General features: G+C 37.0%; 1 protein-coding gene across 1 annotated transcript in view; it reads right to left on the reverse strand.

Moving 5' to 3' along the window:
- The window catches only part of LOC140493745 (doublecortin domain-containing protein 1-like), a 621,788-nt gene that overhangs the window by 547,914 nt on the left and 53,676 nt on the right, over nucleotides 1-20,198 (reverse strand). The window contains exon 2 of the mRNA XM_072592573.1: nucleotides 15,701-15,895. Within this exon, the coding sequence (XP_072448674.1) occupies nucleotides 15,701-15,888 (188 nt within the window). The 5' untranslated portion in view covers nucleotides 15,889-15,895. The remainder of the gene's footprint in view (nucleotides 1-15,700; nucleotides 15,896-20,198) is intronic.

Below are 20,198 nucleotides of genomic sequence, written 5' to 3' on the forward strand. Positions count from 1 at the left end.
GGGTAAATGTGGGGTGGGTCTGGGTTGGTTGCTCTTCGGAGGGTCAATGTGGACTTGTTGGGCTGGAGGGCCTGTTTCCACATTGTCGGGATTCTATTCTATGAAAAGTAAGATTCACCAGGCACAGAACAGCCCTAATATTTAAAAATAAAAGTCAGAGAAAACAGGTCAGTGCATTACTTTTTGTTATAGGTGCAATCATTAACTATGTCTTAGTAAGTGTTGATAAAAATAACAATATATAAATATAGCATTGTATAAAGTAGCATCCGGGTGTCAGCATATACTTCAATGCTTGCCAAAGGCTAATTACTGAATATGCGTGTTTTAATAGAAGGAAATAAAGGGAGAAACATAAACTTGTTCAACTGTGATTTTTACAGCTGGCAAAATACTGCACTTATGAAGGGTTGTAATTCAAACTGTTTCGCTACCAACTATGATTGAAATTGCAGATCAGACCTATTGAAATCCAAGGAAGATTTAACATTTACAAAAGCAGTATTCAGTTAGAACCTCAGTAACAGAACTCGGTATTTATTTAAGTAGACATTGATGAACCACAGGTAAAAGATATCTAGGAGTCAGTTTGTAGGTTACAAAGGGAAAAGTACACACAAAAATCTCAATTCACTAACACAGAGAATATATGGTAAAAACAATGACTTCAGATGCTGAAAATCAAATACTGGATTAGTGGTGCTGGAAGAGCATAGCAGTTCAGGCAGCATCCAACGAGCAGCGAAATCAACGTTTCGGGCAAAAGCCCTTCATCATCCTGAAAAGTCCCTGGTGTGGTGGAAACAGGCCACACAAACATGAAGAATGCTCAGCAGAGGGGGAAATGTGCCACAACTATGTAAAAGTTGGCCATTTTAAAACAACCTGTTGTTTTAAAATGCAGGTGACAGACAGTCAAAAGAACATATATTTAAAGCAATGCCACATTTGTAGGAGTCAGAAAACCACAGGAACAGGGGAAAAAAAACTTTCTTAGGACAAATTAACAATGAGAACAAACACTGGAGTGTTAAACCAGAAGAAAATGGACATCCCACTAAATTTAAATTAGATACTGGAGTCACTGTTTTAGTGCTATCAGACCATATCAAGTGCATAATACAAAAAATTCAAGGTCCAGGTGAATTCTCATCTAAATGAAAAAGATAGGTCATGAAGAAGCTCAGATTAAAAAGGATGAAAAATGCCAGAATCTCTCAATGGCATACAGAATCAAGAATGTTCTCTGCTGAGCAGAAGAGCATGTTTTAAGCCAAAAAATGTTCAAATGACAGAGATGAATCTTTCTCAGGTGATGTGCGTTAATCAAATAGTTTACTTTGCCTAACCTTTTTATTGAACTGTTCTGTGGTTCACCCTATAAAGGCAGTAATACTAAGATCTCATCACCTTGTTGAAATATTCAGGATTTGGCATACTTAACAGCCAAACTCTGTTTGCACTGCCCTAAGGTGTTGGTGAACTACATTGCAAGCTCCTGTGAGCTGCTTCTCGAATACAGATACATAGGCTCGCATGAAGGATTCAGCCTTCTGTCCTACAAGTATTTCTTTGATTAGATTTAGAGGATTTCATATCTCATGCCTGTAAACTAACTGTAAAGGACTAAGCCCAGTAGACACATTTGATGTGTGACCTGCCAACTTTAAAGGCATTTGTTTGGTCATTGGACAGGCATATGGACAAGAATGGAATAGTGCAGGTTAGAACTTCAGATTGGTTCCACAGGTTGGCACAACATTGAGGGCTGAAGGGCCTGTACTGCTTTGTAATGTTCTATGTTCTATGAATTATGGGAGGCAAATAAAGAAATTCCAGCCTTTTTTCCCCCAAGCATGAAGATATTCATAACAGTAAGCCCTGTTTGATGATTTGATGGTACCCTTCTAAAGCTCTTTGTGCCTAGTAGGTAAAATTTAATTGTATTATACCTAGTCTACTCATACATCCTGAAAGATTTTAGACATAATATTAAAAACTTGAATGAACTAATGTCCATCAGTAATCCTTATTAAGCAAACAACTAGATTAACATCTCTACCACTATCTTTGCAATAGTTGTTTTCAAAGAAAATGAAAAAATGAAAAACATGGCAGGTAAAAATGGCAAAGCTCAAAGTTTTGGCACTACAGGCAACTGACAGACATTATCCATTCTAATTTTTCCTATGGTTTCAACACCAATGATCAGAATCTTCCTGATAAGTGACTGCACCTTATTTTCTAACACTTGCACCTCCTTGATATACCAACTCACCTCAATTATGTTTGTCTTGCAATTCTCCCTTCTCTCATAAGAAACTAGGCACTAACAATTCCTTAATTGAAAGGCAAATCAGTTACTTGGCAGGTGCGAGGCTCCATTTTCATGTGCCTTCACCAACATCTCATTAAATACTGCATGAACAGCATTCTCCTTCACATTTTGTCCACTATTGGCAAACCATTATATTATGATAGCTGATCTCAAACTAGCACATAATCAACTTCAGCCCTTCAAGCCTTCATTTTGAAGCTCAGAGATACTTTTATCTTACAATTTAAAACTAAACCTTGATCTGATTGTACTTCTTTCGGTAAATCATATCTAGTTAAAAAAAAGTAATTTTCCTCCAGCAGTTTTGCTATAACACTATCAAAAGGCACTACCTCAGGAAATCTTGCTGGAACATTAATAATTGTTAAAAGTTAGTGATTCCAACTTCTAGTTTTAGGTAGCATTACCACAACTATAAGATATAAAGAATGTACAAAGTGAGTCCTCAAAAACTGGCATCAGAATTAAGGAGATGGATTTAATTATAATTGATGTTTCCTAATACCTAATACAGCTGTCTGGCAAAATATGTCCATATCATTATGTAACAATGGCAAATAATGTACCTTAACATTTTATCTTGCAGTTTTCTAATACCTAAGTGATCAGATATTTGAATTTCATGTGCCATTGTAAACTTTTCTTATGATATCTAGATAGAACTACCACTTGATGGACTATGGCCCATTCCTCACTGGTTGAGATTTGAGATGGTCTACATTTCCCAATTGTCACTTTGTCTTTGAAGTAAAAACATCCAGATATTGGCTTTGATTTGGTTTTCTGATATAGATCTCAATTCTGTTACATTTCTGATGAATAAAGTGGACAAACATGTTAGTCTCATTCTCACAGCTTTCCCCCCTTCCTATCTAATTCTATGAGCCTGAGATCTAGTCACAATACTATCAGGAAATAATCAGGGATATTTTTCTTTTACTTTCAATGGTTGTTTCAATACAGTCAGTGAGGCTTATATTTTTGAACATGTCAGGTTATTCCCCAGGATGAAATGAATTCATTCAATATGGATTTGTGACACTACTCCAACCACAATGTCTTCACTTACTATTTAAATTTAATTCAACTCTATATAACTGAACTGGCCTAATGACTGACTATCAACGGATGCACTTCTTTTCTTTCATTAACCTCCCTAGATGATAAATCATACCATCACTCAGCAGCAACACTACCTTAATCCAGTATCTCTCAATATCTTTATTGGTTTGCCTTATGCATTAGAACGATAAGGAAATATTAGTCCCTTTGAAATAAAATATTCTGGACCTGCACTGATCTGATTCTTTTCAGCAATAACTGAGGGAAAATTTTCTTGACTATCCTGAGACTTTCTTTTTCCTCCAATTCAGGTTTTTGTTTTCATTTACAACTGAACCTTTATTAATTCTAAAACACAAACAGAAAATTGTTGGAAAAGCTCAGCAGGTCAGGCAGCATCTATAGAGAGAAATCTGAGTTTATGTTTCAGGTTTGGTAACCTTTCCTCAGAGCCTCCTCCACCATTCAATGAGGTCAGGGCTGATCTGAACCTTTACCTGAAATCAGCATTCCTGCCAAGCCTTAATAACCTTTCACTCCTTTGCTCAACCACAATTGATCTACTGTTCTGAAGAAGGATCACTGTCCTGAAATGTTAACTCTGATTTCTCTCCACAAATGCTCCCAGAGTCACTGAGCCTTTTTTTTACTTCTGATTTATAGCATCTGTAGTTCTTTCAGTTTTTCTGCATTAATTCTAGCTGTAAGATTTCACTTTCAGTTTTCTCTCCATTCAATGTTAAATCTATGATCTCAACACATAGATCATGATTGACTGATCAAATGCAGAATCCCTAACAGCCCACCCACATTCCCTCACCGCACACATGTCTATCATCATGCCGCTATGTGATGTTTGCTTCAGGAAGTCATGTGAACGGAGAAAAATGGCTAACAGACTTTGCCAGCTTGATGCATCATGTCTCAGTTTGCTCCAGAAAGACTATCATTGTGTTGGCAATGTAAGCAAATAAACAAGAAATATCCTAGGAATTGACGGATGAAATCAATATATTAGAGTATTGCAGAACTTTATTGATGGAAGATAATGTGGGAAATATAAAGTTAGGCACTTTGGCAGGAAGAATAGAAGAGCTGAATTCTGTATAAATGGAGAAAGACTGCAGAAAGCTACAACACAAAAAGATTGAGAGTTCTCATGCATAAATCACAAGACAAGGTTAGTATACAAGTTCATCAGGTAAGAAGGAACAAAAATGGAATATTGCTTTTTATTTCAAAGGCAATGGGGAATAAAAATAGGGAAGTATTGTGAAAATTATACAAAGCATAGAATACTGTGAACAGGTATTGGAGACAGTTAGGAGAGGATTCACTCAGTCAAACCTGGATATGGAGGGACCATCTTATGAAGCAAGAGGGTGTATCTGCACTAATTGGAGTTTAGGAGAATAAAAGGCAACCGTAGTGAAACATATAACATTCTTAGAGGACTTCACAGGGCGAATGTGAAGAGATTGTTGCCCCTTGTGGGCAAGTCTCATACAAGAGGACACAATCACTGATTTAAGTCAGAGATGAAGAAGAATTTATTTTCTCAGAAGGTAATGAATCTATGGGCAAAGGAACTTGATGAGCTGTAAGATACTATGAAAGTTCAACAGTTTTTTTTCCCAAATCAACAGCAGAAGGTAAGGCTTGTGCTGAAGCATCACTTTGCATTTATCATCTCCTGGCAAAATACAAGAAATCATTTGCAGATGGCAAAGTAATTAACGAAGCAAAAGCTGTGGCTGCTGACTCTTCATTCAGAGATGCAAGGACAAAAGAGAAATAATAACAGCAATCCAGAGCACACCGTTACGTGCTTCCACAATAGCAAGATGAATGAAAGCTTTGTCCAAAGATGTCTTTCAACAACTATAGTGGGATCTAGAAAAGATAGAATAGAATATCCTTTCTTGCCACTTGTACTCCAGAACAGAAGTATAGGAGCATGGTGAAAGTTTTTACAATGGCTTTTTACAATGGCGCTATCTTAGATACAAACCTGAAGGACTGTGAATGCTTCTTGCTGCAATTCAATCATAACAATTATCATTACATTTCACACCCATTTGCCACTTAAAGAGGGAACAAGGACTGAGGATATCTACGACAAAGTCAAAAGATATGTGCTTGAGAGAAACATTCCAACCAAGAAACTAGTTTCCATCACAAATGACAGTGCCCCTGCCACAGTTTGCACAAACGTAAGTTTTATTGAATATTGCAGAAATGATCTTTTGTCAATTACCATTATATAATCAACCAGGAAGCATTGACAAGTGAAGCTATGGACCTTTCTCATGTAATGAAGTCATTGTTAAGATTGTAAATTCAAGTCTTTGAAACAGCGTTTTCCCACATGAAGATAAACAAGTCCAATTATTGCACCTGCCTCTCAGATCCCCAATGGATGGAATGTTATACGAACTAGCAGAGTCAAACTACAATTCATGCTTCAAGGCACTGACAAATAATATGCAATCATATGTGTAACACTGAGACAAGTAAGTAGAAGACCAATGAATAAATATATGTGTTAGGTTTTAGATTCATACAGCACTAACAATGAACTATTTATCCTATATTTTCTTTTGGCTGATCGGATTGCACTTAAATTTGAAAAGGGAAGAACATTGCTTTAAATGATGGGTAATACGTTGTACTCATTTACAAGGTGTGGACATCACTGGCTAAGGCAGCATTTATTGCTCAGTCTTAATTGCCCAGAGGACGAATAAGAGTTAAATACGTTGCTTTGGGTCTGAAGTCACATGTTGGCCAAACCTAGTAAGAATGCAGTTTCCTTCCCTAAATGACATGAGTGAAGCAAATGGGTTTTTCCATCAATTGACAATGGTTTTATGGTCATCATTAATCTCTTAGTTTCTGATTTTTACTTTATTCAAATTCCATCATCTGCAGGAATACTCAAGATCTTTTATTTCTATCTTCAGCTTATGCGCTAACTTTCTCAGAAGAGCCTTAGTCAAATAATTAAAATAATTCACTGTTACATTTTTCACTCCTACAAAAGTCTTAGCAACAGTCCAAGATATTTTAAAATTCAAACCATACAATATACTTCACAGCAAACCTTCTGTTCCTATGTCCAGTACCTCCTCGCACTTAAAGATTCACAGACCACAGAATTCACTGAATCAAAGAATTTAACCCAGCAGTAAGTCCCAATTTGTTATGATTCCAGTTGATATTAATACCGGACAAGTCAATAAAACCTAGCTTTTAACCATGGAGGTCAGTTACGGAAAACAGGCTTTCAAAGTACTTTTAACACAATAAATAAAATATTTATTAAACAAGAAAAAAGAACAATATTACACTGGGCAAAAGAATTGGATAAGTCTCACTACAAAACACCAAAAAAGGTTCAATTCATACTATGTATTTCATTACACAAATATTCTTACGAACAAACAAACCTCAGTGAAAAATCACCCACAATTTTCACATTAAAGTTTCTAACTCAGCCTGGCACAACTAAAATTATTTTCCTTCAAATTAATTTCTGTGCATCCACTGGATGCTATTTTTCTTCATCTGGTATTTCTTCCTGAAATACCTAAAACAAACTATAAACTAAACTGACTATTACTTTAACTATAACTTCAGTGCAAACACTAATTCCCAAAACTCAGTTTCCAGCACTTTTGTTTCCGCCTTTGTTTTACTAAAACCTTTAACAGTTCAGCCTCTACTTTTTAGCATACCCACAGACTGACTGCATAATTACCTTTCTGTATATTTCCCTCTCTAGCTCTATCTTTTGTCACAAGGCAATTATAGTTTTTTTTCCATTTTTAAAAAATGCTTTCAGCTCAATAATGTAAAATTCTCATCAAAATGCAAATAAACAAACTTCCAAACATCTCAGCATAACAAACAGAAGAAATCCAAACTTAAACTAAATCTTTCTCCTTCTTAATACATCAAACACAATATATATTAAAATGAATGTTATATATTATTCTTGATTCAAGGAACTGTGTTGGCAAAATAAATACTGAAAATAATATCTTTGTTTAGAAAGCTTTATTCTGAACTTTAAAGTAACCTTAAATATGTTTGTTCAGGTCTATAAACAAGACACAGATCCTAAAAATATTGAAATATCTGGTGTTAAAGGATTTATAGTTAATGCAGAGTTATGTGAGAGTAAATAGTGGCAAACACTGTACATATTTAAGAAAACACAAAAATAATTAAGAGGGAAGCTAGAAAAAAATTATCATGATACGAGTGTTGCTCGAATATGAAATTCTGTGCCACAAGATGTTGTTGAAACAAAGTCTATCAATTATTTTAGGAAGCAATTAGATATTTACTTGGTAAAAAGGATATTTAAGAGTAGAACAGGATTGCGAACTTAACTAGTTGAGATATTAAATGAAAATGACAATGAGACAGGAGAACAGAGTGCAATTTAACAAGGTGACATGTGGTTTGATTGGTTCAGTATTCCATTTCTGCACGGGGACTTTCTCAGATTTTACACAAAAAGCCTTTATTTTAATGCTATTACTTTAATTTGTTTGTGATTTTAACAGAAGTGTCTTATCATTTAAAATAGTCAGATTAATGGCTCCATTACAACAACAGTCTAGGAACTGCTTATGATCAAAGTTAACCAACTTTCAACAATATTGCCAATAGTCATTTTGAGGCAATGTATAGAATAATCTTAAGAATTGCATTATATCTTCCAATTCCAAAGATGTGCATGAAGTAATTGCACTGGACATGTGTTTGTAACAATAGCTGATCCCTATGTTTGATGTATCTTTTATTTTACAACAACATATACTAAAAAATTGATAAACTATGATAATACAAATCAAATTTTATCCCAACATCTTCATTCAACAAACATAAATGTAATAAAGACTATAATCTTCGTTCCAACTTAGTTATGTGATCCTCAGGTTAAAGAGATGTGGAGAAAGAGAGCACATTTTCTTACATATCACAAGCCTTTAAACTGGCATTAGGTTAGACTACACACCACAAAGAAGACCACAGAGATAATCCACTGCTTTGACAAAGCTGGCGGGGAAGAATAGGAAATGTCTTTCAGCAGCAGTAGAACAGTGGAGCATTTTAAAATCTGGGCCAATCTAATCACTTACTACATTCTAAGACATGAATCCCCATGAGGCCAACAGTCCCATTCAAGAGTGGAAAATGCTGCTACTCAGACAGACTCTGGTTCAATGGGAACTATGCAGTCCTGTGCTATCACACAGTTTATAAGAACTGAATTTACCAGAAGGATAATGACAGTTGGCAGGGTTTTAGACTTGCTGCGGCTTGATGCCAAAGTATTACATGCATGTCAAATACTCTTCTTTTTTCTTCCAACACTACAACTATTTGTGAGAATTCGCATGGGCAGGCATTACTTAAATATACAATCCACCAACTGCAGACAAAAAAACCTTCTAATCCATTACCATGTGTTAGTATTCTTGACTTTCTAACTGACACAATGCTGTTGTGCAATTCACTTAAATCCCATTTAACTTCTAGATTTACCTTGCCTTCTCTATTTAATCTACAATGTAGAAATGTCACATTGCACAATGCCCTTAACTTACCAGTATTGTGCAATGTGTATGTTTCCGTATGTTTGCAGTCAGATAATCACACAGATACATTAAGTATGTTGTCTATTCGTGCAATGACAGCAAGTTGTATTGTGTTAAAATAGAGCTGAAAGCATTTTAAAATGTTTCAATTAAAGCAAATTTCAAACTGTAAAATTTAAAGATTCCAAAGGGAATTATGTCTAAAACATGCCCTGCAAATAAGCATCAGTATTTTAAAAAATAATTGAGTCGATAAACTCCAACATCAAACGCACCATTTGAAGTGGTAACTGGAGTGACTCCTAAATGGTTCACAGTCCAAGGCTGGCAGCTCTTGCAGTGACAAACACTTCATAACATTTTATTCCAAATCCAATTACTCAGCTGGGAGAAGGGACAGTAGCAGAGTGATTTGAATCATCATACTGCCTTCCTGTGTTGCCAGGTAACATGTGAGGGATGAGAAAGACCTCCTCCAGAGCCATGCCAGATCAGTGCTTCCACTGCCACCATATCCGTACAAAAAGGGATTGAAGTCCATAATAAGAAAATGAGTTTTTCATATTAGCACAATTCTTAACAGGATGCAGTTTCTAGTACTTGTGCTCCTGGGTGATAAAGATTCATAAGAGACCACCCACCTCAGAAGGGCGGTTTAGGAAAATAATCTAAAGACAAGCTCTACCACCCAGAATACAAAAGGGCAAATGAGAATGATATTTTATTACGCCTTTTCCAATATATCACAAACCCCTCTATTCTTCTGACTCTAGCTTCTCATACACCTCTCTTTAACTTTGATATCTCAGGGTCCCACTCAACCCGCCACCTGTTCACATCGTGGAATTCTCTTCCTTACCCTTCCCTGCTTGAATTCTTACGTGCCTCCACTATACACACTTTCTTTAAAGCTCTTCCAAAAACCATCAGTGATGAATCTTTTCATCTGCCCACCTCGCTCCCCAAGGTCAGTGTAGGTTTCTTCTGTGAATTGCCAAGAAACAGTTTCTTTAAAACTTAGCACATTCACAGGGTGAATATTCCAATATGCTACATGAAGCAGGGGCCAAAGTCAAGAAGAAGGAAAGTTAAAAGCAATAACCAAAGGAAAGCGCAAGAGATGGCATAAATTCTTAAAAGGGGAAGAGGAACATCAAAGCAGACAGGATTCCAGAAGTGAATTCCAGAGTGTAAGGTCAAATCAGCTAAAAGTTCTTGAAATCCAGGCTGTTTAGCTTGCAGTTTTATTTGCTTCTAACTACACTTCTTATTTGTAGAATCATAAATGTATGATGGCCTGGCCCTCTGTCATGCCTAGATTTAGAATCATAAAATCCCTACAGCGTGGAAGTAGGCCATTTGGTCCATCAAGTCCTCATAGCTCCTTTGAAGAGCATCCCATCCAGACTCACACCTCCTACCCTATTCCTGTAACCCTGCATTTCCTATGCTAATACACCTAGCCTGCACATCCCCAGACACTATAGACAATTTAGTATGGTCAATCTATCTAACCTGCACATCTTTGAACTGTGAGTGGAAACCAGAGTATGTAGAGGAAATCAAACAGACATGGGGAGAATGTGCAATCTCCACATAGTCATCCGAGGATCGAATTGAACTCGGGTTCCCAGTGCTGTGATGAGCAGTGCTAACCACTGAGCCACTATGCTGCCCTACCTGTTAGAAATAAACAATGAATAATATCACTATTGGATAGAACTACTAATATCTATGGATATGTGAAAAATTATAAATAATGGTACCAAACTTTTCAAGTTTTTTCTGAATTAGTCAATTTATTCATTTATTCCTAATAGGTTATCTAATTTGTGCTCTACAATATTGCAATAAGAATAACTTGACTCATCAAGCTTATCACTCAGAAATTGCAAGTAAATATATGGTTACAACTTGCAATATTCCTGCATACACTTCTTAAAAAAAAAGAAAATTCTTTTTGAAAATCTAAATAAAAGAGACTGTCTGCTTTTATATTATAATGGAGTGAGTGCTGAGTAAGTTAAAGTAATGTTCTTTCACCCCTGGAGACTAAGTTTAAAGCCTGTTTAGGCTGATGAGTTCAAGTGCTATTTTTGCACTGACCCCAAGGCTACGGACAATGAATGTGAACAATATCAAACCCAGTTACCAGTGGCCATTGATGCACAATACAAAAGTGTCCACAATTTAGCATTGTTGTACTAATCTGTCTATCTCACTTATAGAAGCAATAAGGTTAGTTTATTTGGAATAAGAAATTCACAGAGTTGAAGTGGAACAATCTTCTGTGATTGGACTTTTATCTTGCTGTTAACAACATTACACATGTCCTGGCAGCATTCGATATTAACACTTTACACAGAGGTAAATTGAGAGGGGTGGTTTGGAAGGATAGGAAAGTACTAAATTAAAGAGTCTAAAATCATAATACATAATAACATTTTGCTTCTATATGCCAGCCATAAGTTACTTTTCTGCCATTAATAATCAGCATGAGTGTTCCCTGCCACAGGCTAAAAAGATTGAACTTTGATTAAGCATTTTCATGCATTTCATGTATCCTTGAAGAGTGCACAGCTTTGCCAACAGCATTGAGGCAGGCTGCAGCACCCACTCTCAGTACTTGTGACATTGTTAGGAACCCTGGGGACAGCTTTTCAGGCATATGCCAGTCATCAATGTCCAGTTGAATTAGACAGGTCACAGTAGAATTGGCCCAGGTAACAGTTTGTTATGTCTGCCTTCTATTGAAGTCAGAGCCAACACAACAGGAACTTTAAAAGATTTCTATCTGTCTGCTTATCTTGGAGTCTTAGAATTCACGGTCAACGACTTTCATGTACATCCTTTGAATAAAACAATTTACAACAGCAGAAAGAATTGTATTCAATTGCTGGAAATCCACTAAGTCTGTAAGTTTTATTATAATGCATATATAATGTCTTCCTGATTCTTTCATTAAAAATGAAGTATTGAGAAAGGTATCCACAAATGGCTAATATTTGGCATGATAATGTTCTAAAAGCATAATGTTTTTCTTAATTCCAAGCAACATTAATTTTTTTAAATTGCAGGCAATTTGACAGCCGGCATCTAAAATTGTGAACAATAGTGGGACATTTGCTGGTTGATATGATGTATACTTGATCTGAACCCTTGTCTTCTAGCTTTAAATCATACTTATTTGGCATCAACAGCCTTTCAATGAGGGCAGATATTTAGGAATTGCTCCACAAGGTAAGAGAACTGAAGGTGTTTTATGTCTGATGTTTCGGGAAACGTCGATTTTCCTACTCCTCGGATGCTGCCTGACCTGCTGTACTTTTCCAGCACCATTCTAATCCTGATTCTAATCTCCAGCATCTGCAGTACACACTTCTGCCTGCCTGAAGAAGAACTGTGTACAGGCATCAGCTCTCTAAGTTACAGTGTATGCATGTTGGCCTCCTGCAATCCAAATAATCAAGCCACAAAGATAAAAGAGAGTTCCAAAGAAGTCATATTGGACTTGAAATATTAACTTTGTTCCTTTCTCGACTGATTCTGCAGGCCTGAGGTTTTTCAACACTCTGTTTTCATTTCAGATCTCCAGCATCTGCAGTATTTTACTTTTACCCGATGTAATATGTCTGAAGTTGTTTATCCAAATTGTGTGTCAGTTGTAGTTCAGCAGCATCTTTAAGTCAGAAGATTGTAAGTTTAAGTGAATCTCCAGAGATGTGAGATTAAAATCTATGCTATCAGTTCCAGTGAAGCAGTGTTGAAGCTACTATGTTTCAGATGAAATTTTAAACTAGGGTTTCACATGCTTAGTCTGATGGAAGAAAAAAATTCCATAACATTACAGTATTTCAAATTATAACAACGGAGATCTCCCTGCAGTTTGTGTTGAAGTTTATGTTTTAACGAACACCCCTAAAACTGATCATTATCTCATTGCTGTTTATGGGATCTTGCCTTATGCACATTGACAACCATGTTTCCTCCATTAAAGTAACAAATACACTTCAAAATGTCTTAATTGGCTGTAAAGCATTTGGGGACAGCTGGAGGTTGTGAAAGGTGCTATACACGTGCAAATTGTTTCTTTCTTCTGTATTATTCCATTTTAGGAGATGAATTTAAGTGTTGAAAGAATGGAGTAGCACCACATCAATACAGCAACAAAGCAAAAGCTGCTGGATTTGTATATTTCAAATCTGCTTTTCAAAACTGTACTGATTGCAAGGGGTGAAGCTTTGTACACCACCACCACCTTGAATTAAGACCAGACAATTTCTCAACTAGAACCTATATTTGTATGCAAAGGTTGAAATGCAAAGTTTTATCATTACATGTTCAACTGGGATTAATGTTTGATATGGATATGGATAATCTGTTATTTGTCCTTGAGTAGAACTCATTGCAGTCTAAATAGTGCGAGCTCACAACAATAGTATTTAGCTTTTTTAAACTAATAACCACCATTAGTAATATAATAATATTTATGAGGCATTGTTATAATTGTTGACAGTTGCACTCTGTTAAAGTGGTAATATGTGAGCTAGAGATTCTTGTGGCACAGTAGTAATGTCTAAACCTCTGGGCTCGGAGGCCCAGGTTCAAGTCCTATCTGCTCTAGCGGTCTGTCATAACATGAAACAAACAGTAAATGGTGGAGAAACCCAGCAGATCTAACCTCATCTGCAAAGGGAGAGAAACAGAGGAAATATGTGAGCTAAGGAGCCCTCTTGTGGCACAGTGGTAGTGTCCTTATCTCTGCACTGGGAGGCCCTTGTTCAAATTCCATCTGCTCCAGAGCTGTGTAACATCTCTGAAGAGGTTGCTCAGAAAAAAGCTTAAATAAAATGGGGTAATATGTGAGCTGGTACAAAAACAAATTGGATCATTTTTGACCTTTCATGAAAGGAACGTGCAAAAAGTGGCCAATCAAGCCACTAAGTATTTCAGAGCAATAACAAAAATTGCTGGAAAGGCTCAGCAGGTCTGTCAGCATCTGTGGAGGGAAATCAGAGTTAACATTTCAGGTTCAGTGACCTCTCCTCAAAACCTAAAATGTTCAAGGGCAATTAGGGGTGGGCAATGAGTGTTACTTTGTCATGAAGTCAAAATCAGGCAACAAAATTTCCAAGTATCAAAATTTCCAAATATTACAGAATAAAAAGACAGAAGAAAAAAAGGAAGTACAAAGAAAAATACTCTCACTGGATATACAAGCATTTAACAAAAAAAATGGTTGAACACAGCTCTTAAATGTGACTGTTGATATACAATATGTATTGTATTTCTAGTTTTGATTCCCTTTCTTACAAGTTGTCTTCCCTTTTCACCTTCTTTTCCTAGATATTCCATGTTTCTTTCCCAATTTACAATTTAATCCCACCTTGCTAATATTGCCCCATTTTTATCATTCACTCCTTTCTCATTTATCTCACTCATTTTTACTGCTTTTCCCCTTATCTCTCTATCTCACTTGTTCCATCCATTGTACCTTTTATTCCCACTGTCTCCCTTTTTCTTCATTCATTCCCGCTCCTTTATTCGCCTTGCCTTTTCCTCCTTTGATTATTTCTTTTCCTTCCTTTCTAATTAACTATTTCCTTTTCACATTTCATTCTCTTTTTCAGTCCATTGGTCCTTCACTTTTTCTCTCAGTTCATACCATCTATCACTAATCATTACCAACAGATAGTAATTATCTTGTAAATTTGACTGGCACCTCCGATCCAGATAGCACCAAATGACCTCCTTTCTGTTCTACTGCGGAAGTGGGAAGTTCTAAACGTTTGTACAACATCATTAAAGATCTGCTTGTAGCATCACCTCTGAGTCACATGGCTCTGGTTCAAATCCCATTCCCGAACTTGAGCACAAAAGTCTGGCTGACATGTCAGTGAAGTACTAAGGAGTTCTACATTGTTGGTGGTGCCATGCTTCAGAAGAGACATTAAACTGAAGTCATAGCTGCCTGTCAAGGTGAATGTAAATATCCAATGGTGGTATTTTGAAGAACAGCAGAAGAAGAGTTATCCATGACATCTTGGTCCAATACTAATCTCTCAAATCAACAACAAAATAACAGGTCATGATCAAGTTGGAGTTTACTGTATGCAAATTGTCTGTCAAGTTTCTTATATTACTACAGTGGGCACTTTGCAAAAGTACTTCATAGACTATAGGTGTTGAAAGGTCTAACTATCATGGAAAGTGCTAGGTAAATGCAAGTCTTCCATTCTTTTCATGTTGTTTGAGAGTTGAGCATGCACAGCAAGCTGACCTGCTGTGCTTTTCCAGTACCACTCTGATCTAAACTCTGAATAGATACAGGTCAGCAATCACTATATTGCATTGATATTATTGTCAGGATGGAAGGAAAGATACTATTTTGTTGTAGTTTTTGTTTTTTTTTCTATAGCCCTCCTTTCAGTTGAGGTTATTAAAAACCCATCCAAAATTTCAATTGGTTACTCCTGTTTTTATCATTCTAATAGCTGCCTCTAAAATACAGTCATCAGTGTTCCAGTCGCAACTTCTAATTTATTTACTACATTTACGAATGAGTTATTTATCTTTTATTTTTCTTGTATTTTTCCACCAGGTATTTACTTCAATCATTTTATTTGATTAAGAAATCTTTAATCCACAAAAGCAGTTGAATAATAGTTCAATGTACTAAATTTTTTACCTTGGCAAACGCTGGGATGATGAAGGAAATTTACTGATCTCTTTAATATATTCTTGTACTAAAGCATCTTCCAAGCTGCTGCATTGTGATCTCAGAGAATCGGTATATGGCACACTGCCCCTGGCTGTAGTCGCAGATGTCTTGCTGCTAGATGTGCTTGCACTCTTTGGCCTCTGATTTTTACCCATTTCATATCTAGAAGGGAAAAAGGAGAGTTGAGTTAGAGCAAAAACATTGTTAGAAATGATAAAACAGACCCAGAAACAATGAAACTAAATAAAAATCCTGTGATCACCTTAATTCATGTTCATTGCAATATGATTTAACAAGCCTTAGTTTCTGAACCTGAATCAAAATAATCATAAGAAAATCTACAAGCCATTTAAATGTATACGTTAGAAATATTGTCAATTTGAAGCACCTGAAATTCAACATTTCTGTCTCTGAAAGAATGTCATGCTAATATTTATGATTTCCATATTTTCACTTTACTTTTAAATCTTAACTGGATTTTAAAAAATTATACATTCATGGGATCCGGCATCGCTGACAGGGCCAATATTTATTGTCCTTGGGATGGTGGTTATGAGCCACCTTCTTGAACTGCATCCATAGCTCGTGGGGTAGACAGTCTCATTTGTGCTGTTAGAAAGGGAGCTCCAGGCTTTTGACCCAGTGACAATGAAGGAACAGTGATATAATTTCTAGTCAGAAAGGTATGTGACAAGGAGGGGAGTTGCAGGTGGTCATTTTCCCATGTGTCTAGTGCTCTTATTTTCTAGGTGATAAAGGTTGTAGGTTTCATAAGCGCTGTCAAGACGCCTTGATAAGTTGCTGCTTTATAATGTGTCTTATTAAAGCAGCCATGTGCACTGGTGGTGGAAGGAATGAATTTTTAATATGATAAATTGGATGCCAATAAAGCTTTGATATGTGTTGAGCATTTTAAGTGGTCTGAAGTTTCACTCATCCACACTCGTGGATAGCATGTTAATTGTACAAATTAATTTTAAGCATCGAGAGGTGAGGGGCAATCATTGTGCAAGCTGGTATAACAATGGAAAAATGCTGAATGGCTCTTTCAACAAATAACTTAAAACTAATGGAAATAATGAAAAAAGAAATTTGGGAAATGCTGCAAAAGAAGTTCACAGGGCAAGCCAGAAGATGTCAAACAGTTACATCTTCTGAGTATTGCTTCTTAGAGAAGAAGTGAGGACTGCAGATGCTGGAGATCAGAGCTGAAAATGTGTTGCTGGAAAAGCGCAGCAGGTCAGGCAGCATCCAAGGAACAGGAGAATCGATGTTTCGGGCATAAGCCCTTCTTCAGGCAGAAGCACCAATTCCTGAAGAAGGGCTTATGCCCAAAACGTCGATTCTCCTGCTCCATGGATGCTGCCTGACCTGCTGCGCTTTTCCAGCAACACATTTCCAGTATTGCTTCTTAGCCTTACAACTACAACTTCTAAATAATAAAGATCTTGTTTTAAAAGATAACATAAAGAAACACATGTCTCTGACGCAGAATCTCAGCATTTGATGAACAAAGAAAGTACAGTTCATAAAGCTACCAAACATGTTATCAATCTGCAAATCCTTCCAATACATGCCAATGTTAATGGTAACAGCAGGGAGATTTTGGGCAGCCAGATGACAGGAAGAATTTTGGAGCCTGTACCCTTACTATCCATGGCTCCAAACTGCAACATGCATGTAAAAATACCACAGCAATTCATCCTCCCTGAGTGATATGTAACATGCCATCATATCTTGTAGTCAGGGTGTCATTCTTTCTTTAGTTAGTTTGGTTAATTGATTTACTCAAAAGAGATTAGATTACTTACTTACAGTTCATAAAGCTACCAAACATGTTATCAATCTGCAAGTCCTTCCAATACATGTCAATGTTAATGGTAATAGTAGGGAGATTTTGGGGCAGCCAGGTGACAGGAAGAATTTTGGAGCCTGTACCCTTACTATCCATGGCTCCAAACTACAACATGCACTTAAAAAATACCACAGTAATTCATCTGCCCTGAGTGATATGTAAAATACCATCATATCTTGTAGTCAGGGTGTCATTCTTTCTTTAGTTAGTTTGGTTAATTGATATACTCAAAAGAGCATAAGGAGAGATGTAGCCACACCACAGGTGCTAAAACCTAGAGTTGCAATTGTGTTTGATGAAGAGGGTTCACATCAATATTTTGTGAGCTGTGGTTCTGTGACAATGAATGCAGTTCATCTATTCAGCTGTTGGCCAAAGCAGCAGCTCTGGATGCGTTAAACATAATGCTGGGTAACCGAAACACGGCCAAACTGAACTATCAGCTGACTTTTAGAAAGTGTCATAAAGTTTATTGTTCAACCTTAATTTGGAAGAAGATAACGCTGTAGAGTTAGATATGTTGAATTTATTAAAATAAATATGAAGAAACACATAGTAACCCACCACCAACGTTAATATTAGGTTAGAAACTACTCATAAGTAATATTTCACTTTGTGAATAAGTCTGAAATTGAGTGAAGGTGGACTCCCAAAACCTTCTTCATCAACTGACTGCACATTTTATTCCATCATACTTCTGACTTGTGTCTTGAGATGATGGAAAGCTATTGAGGAGTCAGCAAATGAGTCACTATCACAAAATACACAGTTAGTGTAGCCACAGATTTTGTGAGTGTGATTTTCTGCTCCCAGAGATGGTGAAAATAGTGGCTGGCCTGGGGACTTAATTGAGTGAAAGTTTGAAAAACAGGCTCTCACTGTTGGCATAAATTTTAGCAACAACATTCTCATTCTTCTGAAGGCAAGTCAACTCCCTTGGCGTCAAGTGGAGAAATTTATCACGCATGCATTTGCATCTCATTAATTGCACAAGTTGCTGGAATTAACTTTGCCTTCCCAATTAACTATATTTATTCTTAATCAGGGGCTTCGAGACATCTACTGCTGCTGGAACACCATAAATCCTGAAATTATCTTCAGGTTAAACTACTATCAGTTGTCTCTCTCTAATGAGAGGGCAGCCCTATGGTCCTCTGGAATTACGATGATTTTACCCCTTCCCAGGCTCTTTTAGATTAGCCCAAAAAATTGCCATTAATCTTGGCTTGAAGTTAGCTGCTATTGACTATTGGAGACCTGGGAGACGACAAGATGTCAATCAGGCCACAATGTATTTTCACACAGCACCTCATGGGATCATGTCACAAGTGAGTAGAATGAGCTACTCTTTCTAAATAAGCAGGAATACATGGACCAAGTTAAAATAAACTGACATCCCTTAAGGGACAGTGTAACTAAAGACAAAATCACAATGAGGCTTGCAAAGTAATACTGAAATGTGGATTTAGAATGGATGAACCCTATCTGTGCAATAAAATGGTGACTTTTGTTTTCTACTCTGGTTCAGATCTCCTCACTTTTACAAAGGCTAAGGCATGTGAGAAAACCTTGCTTGGAGCAATGTTAGCACTAAAATAGCTGGAATATATTGAACATTTTTGTGATGATGCACTTCTCGAAAGTTGCTCTATGGTGATCTTTGCATCTTTCACTTAGAGAATCTACACCTCTGAAATAAATCAGCCTCATTCCTGATTAAGGGTTTTTGCCCAAAATGTTGATTTTCTTGCTCTTCGAATTCTGCCTGACCTGCTGTCCTTTTCTAGCACCACTCTAATCTTGACTCTAATCTCCAGCATCTGCAGAACCCACTTCCGCCTTAGAAAGTCAACTACCTAGTGAATATTACCAAGCCATTCCACATGCTTCTTATGCACCTTACATTTTCACTACCCCGTACGGCTGTGCAATACAATGCAAAAGGTTGAGGGGGAAACAAGCTGATTGAGGTGTACAAGTTTGAGCATAGATTGGGCAGCATAGTGGCTCAGTGGTTAGCACTGCTGCCTCACAGCGCCAGGAATACAGGTTTGATTCCAGCCTCGGGTGACTGTCTGTGTGGAGTTTGCACTTCTCCCCATGTCTGTGTGGGTTTCCTCTGGGTGCTCCAGTTTCCTCCCACAATCCAAAGATATGCAGGTTAGGTGAACTGGCCATGCTAAATTGCCCTTAGTGTTCAGGTATGTATAGGTTAGGTGCATTAGTTAGGGTTAAATGTAGAGTAACAGGGTAGGGGAATGGGTCTGGGTGGGTTACTCATTGGAGGGCTGTTGTGGACATGTTGGGCTGAAGGCCCTTTTTCCACACTGTAGGGATTCTGTGATTCTATAAGGTAGAAAGGAGAAAACTATTTCCCACGGTAGAAGGGTCGATAACGAGGGAACACATTTTCAAGGTAAGGAGCATAAATTTTAAGAACAAATTAGATGAACACTTGAAATGTGAGCATGCAAGGCTACAGTTAAGTGCTAGAAAATTGAATTAAAATAAACAGGTGTTTGCTGCCCACACAAAAACTATGGGATGAAGGACCTCTTTTCATGCTGCAACCATTTCATGACTCAATAATCCTTCACTGTATCTTTGAAA

This window comes from Chiloscyllium punctatum, chromosome 22 (genome assembly GCF_047496795.1).
Source record: "Chiloscyllium punctatum isolate Juve2018m chromosome 22, sChiPun1.3, whole genome shotgun sequence".
In the NCBI taxonomy this organism is placed as follows: domain Eukaryota; kingdom Metazoa; phylum Chordata; class Chondrichthyes; order Orectolobiformes; family Hemiscylliidae; genus Chiloscyllium; species Chiloscyllium punctatum.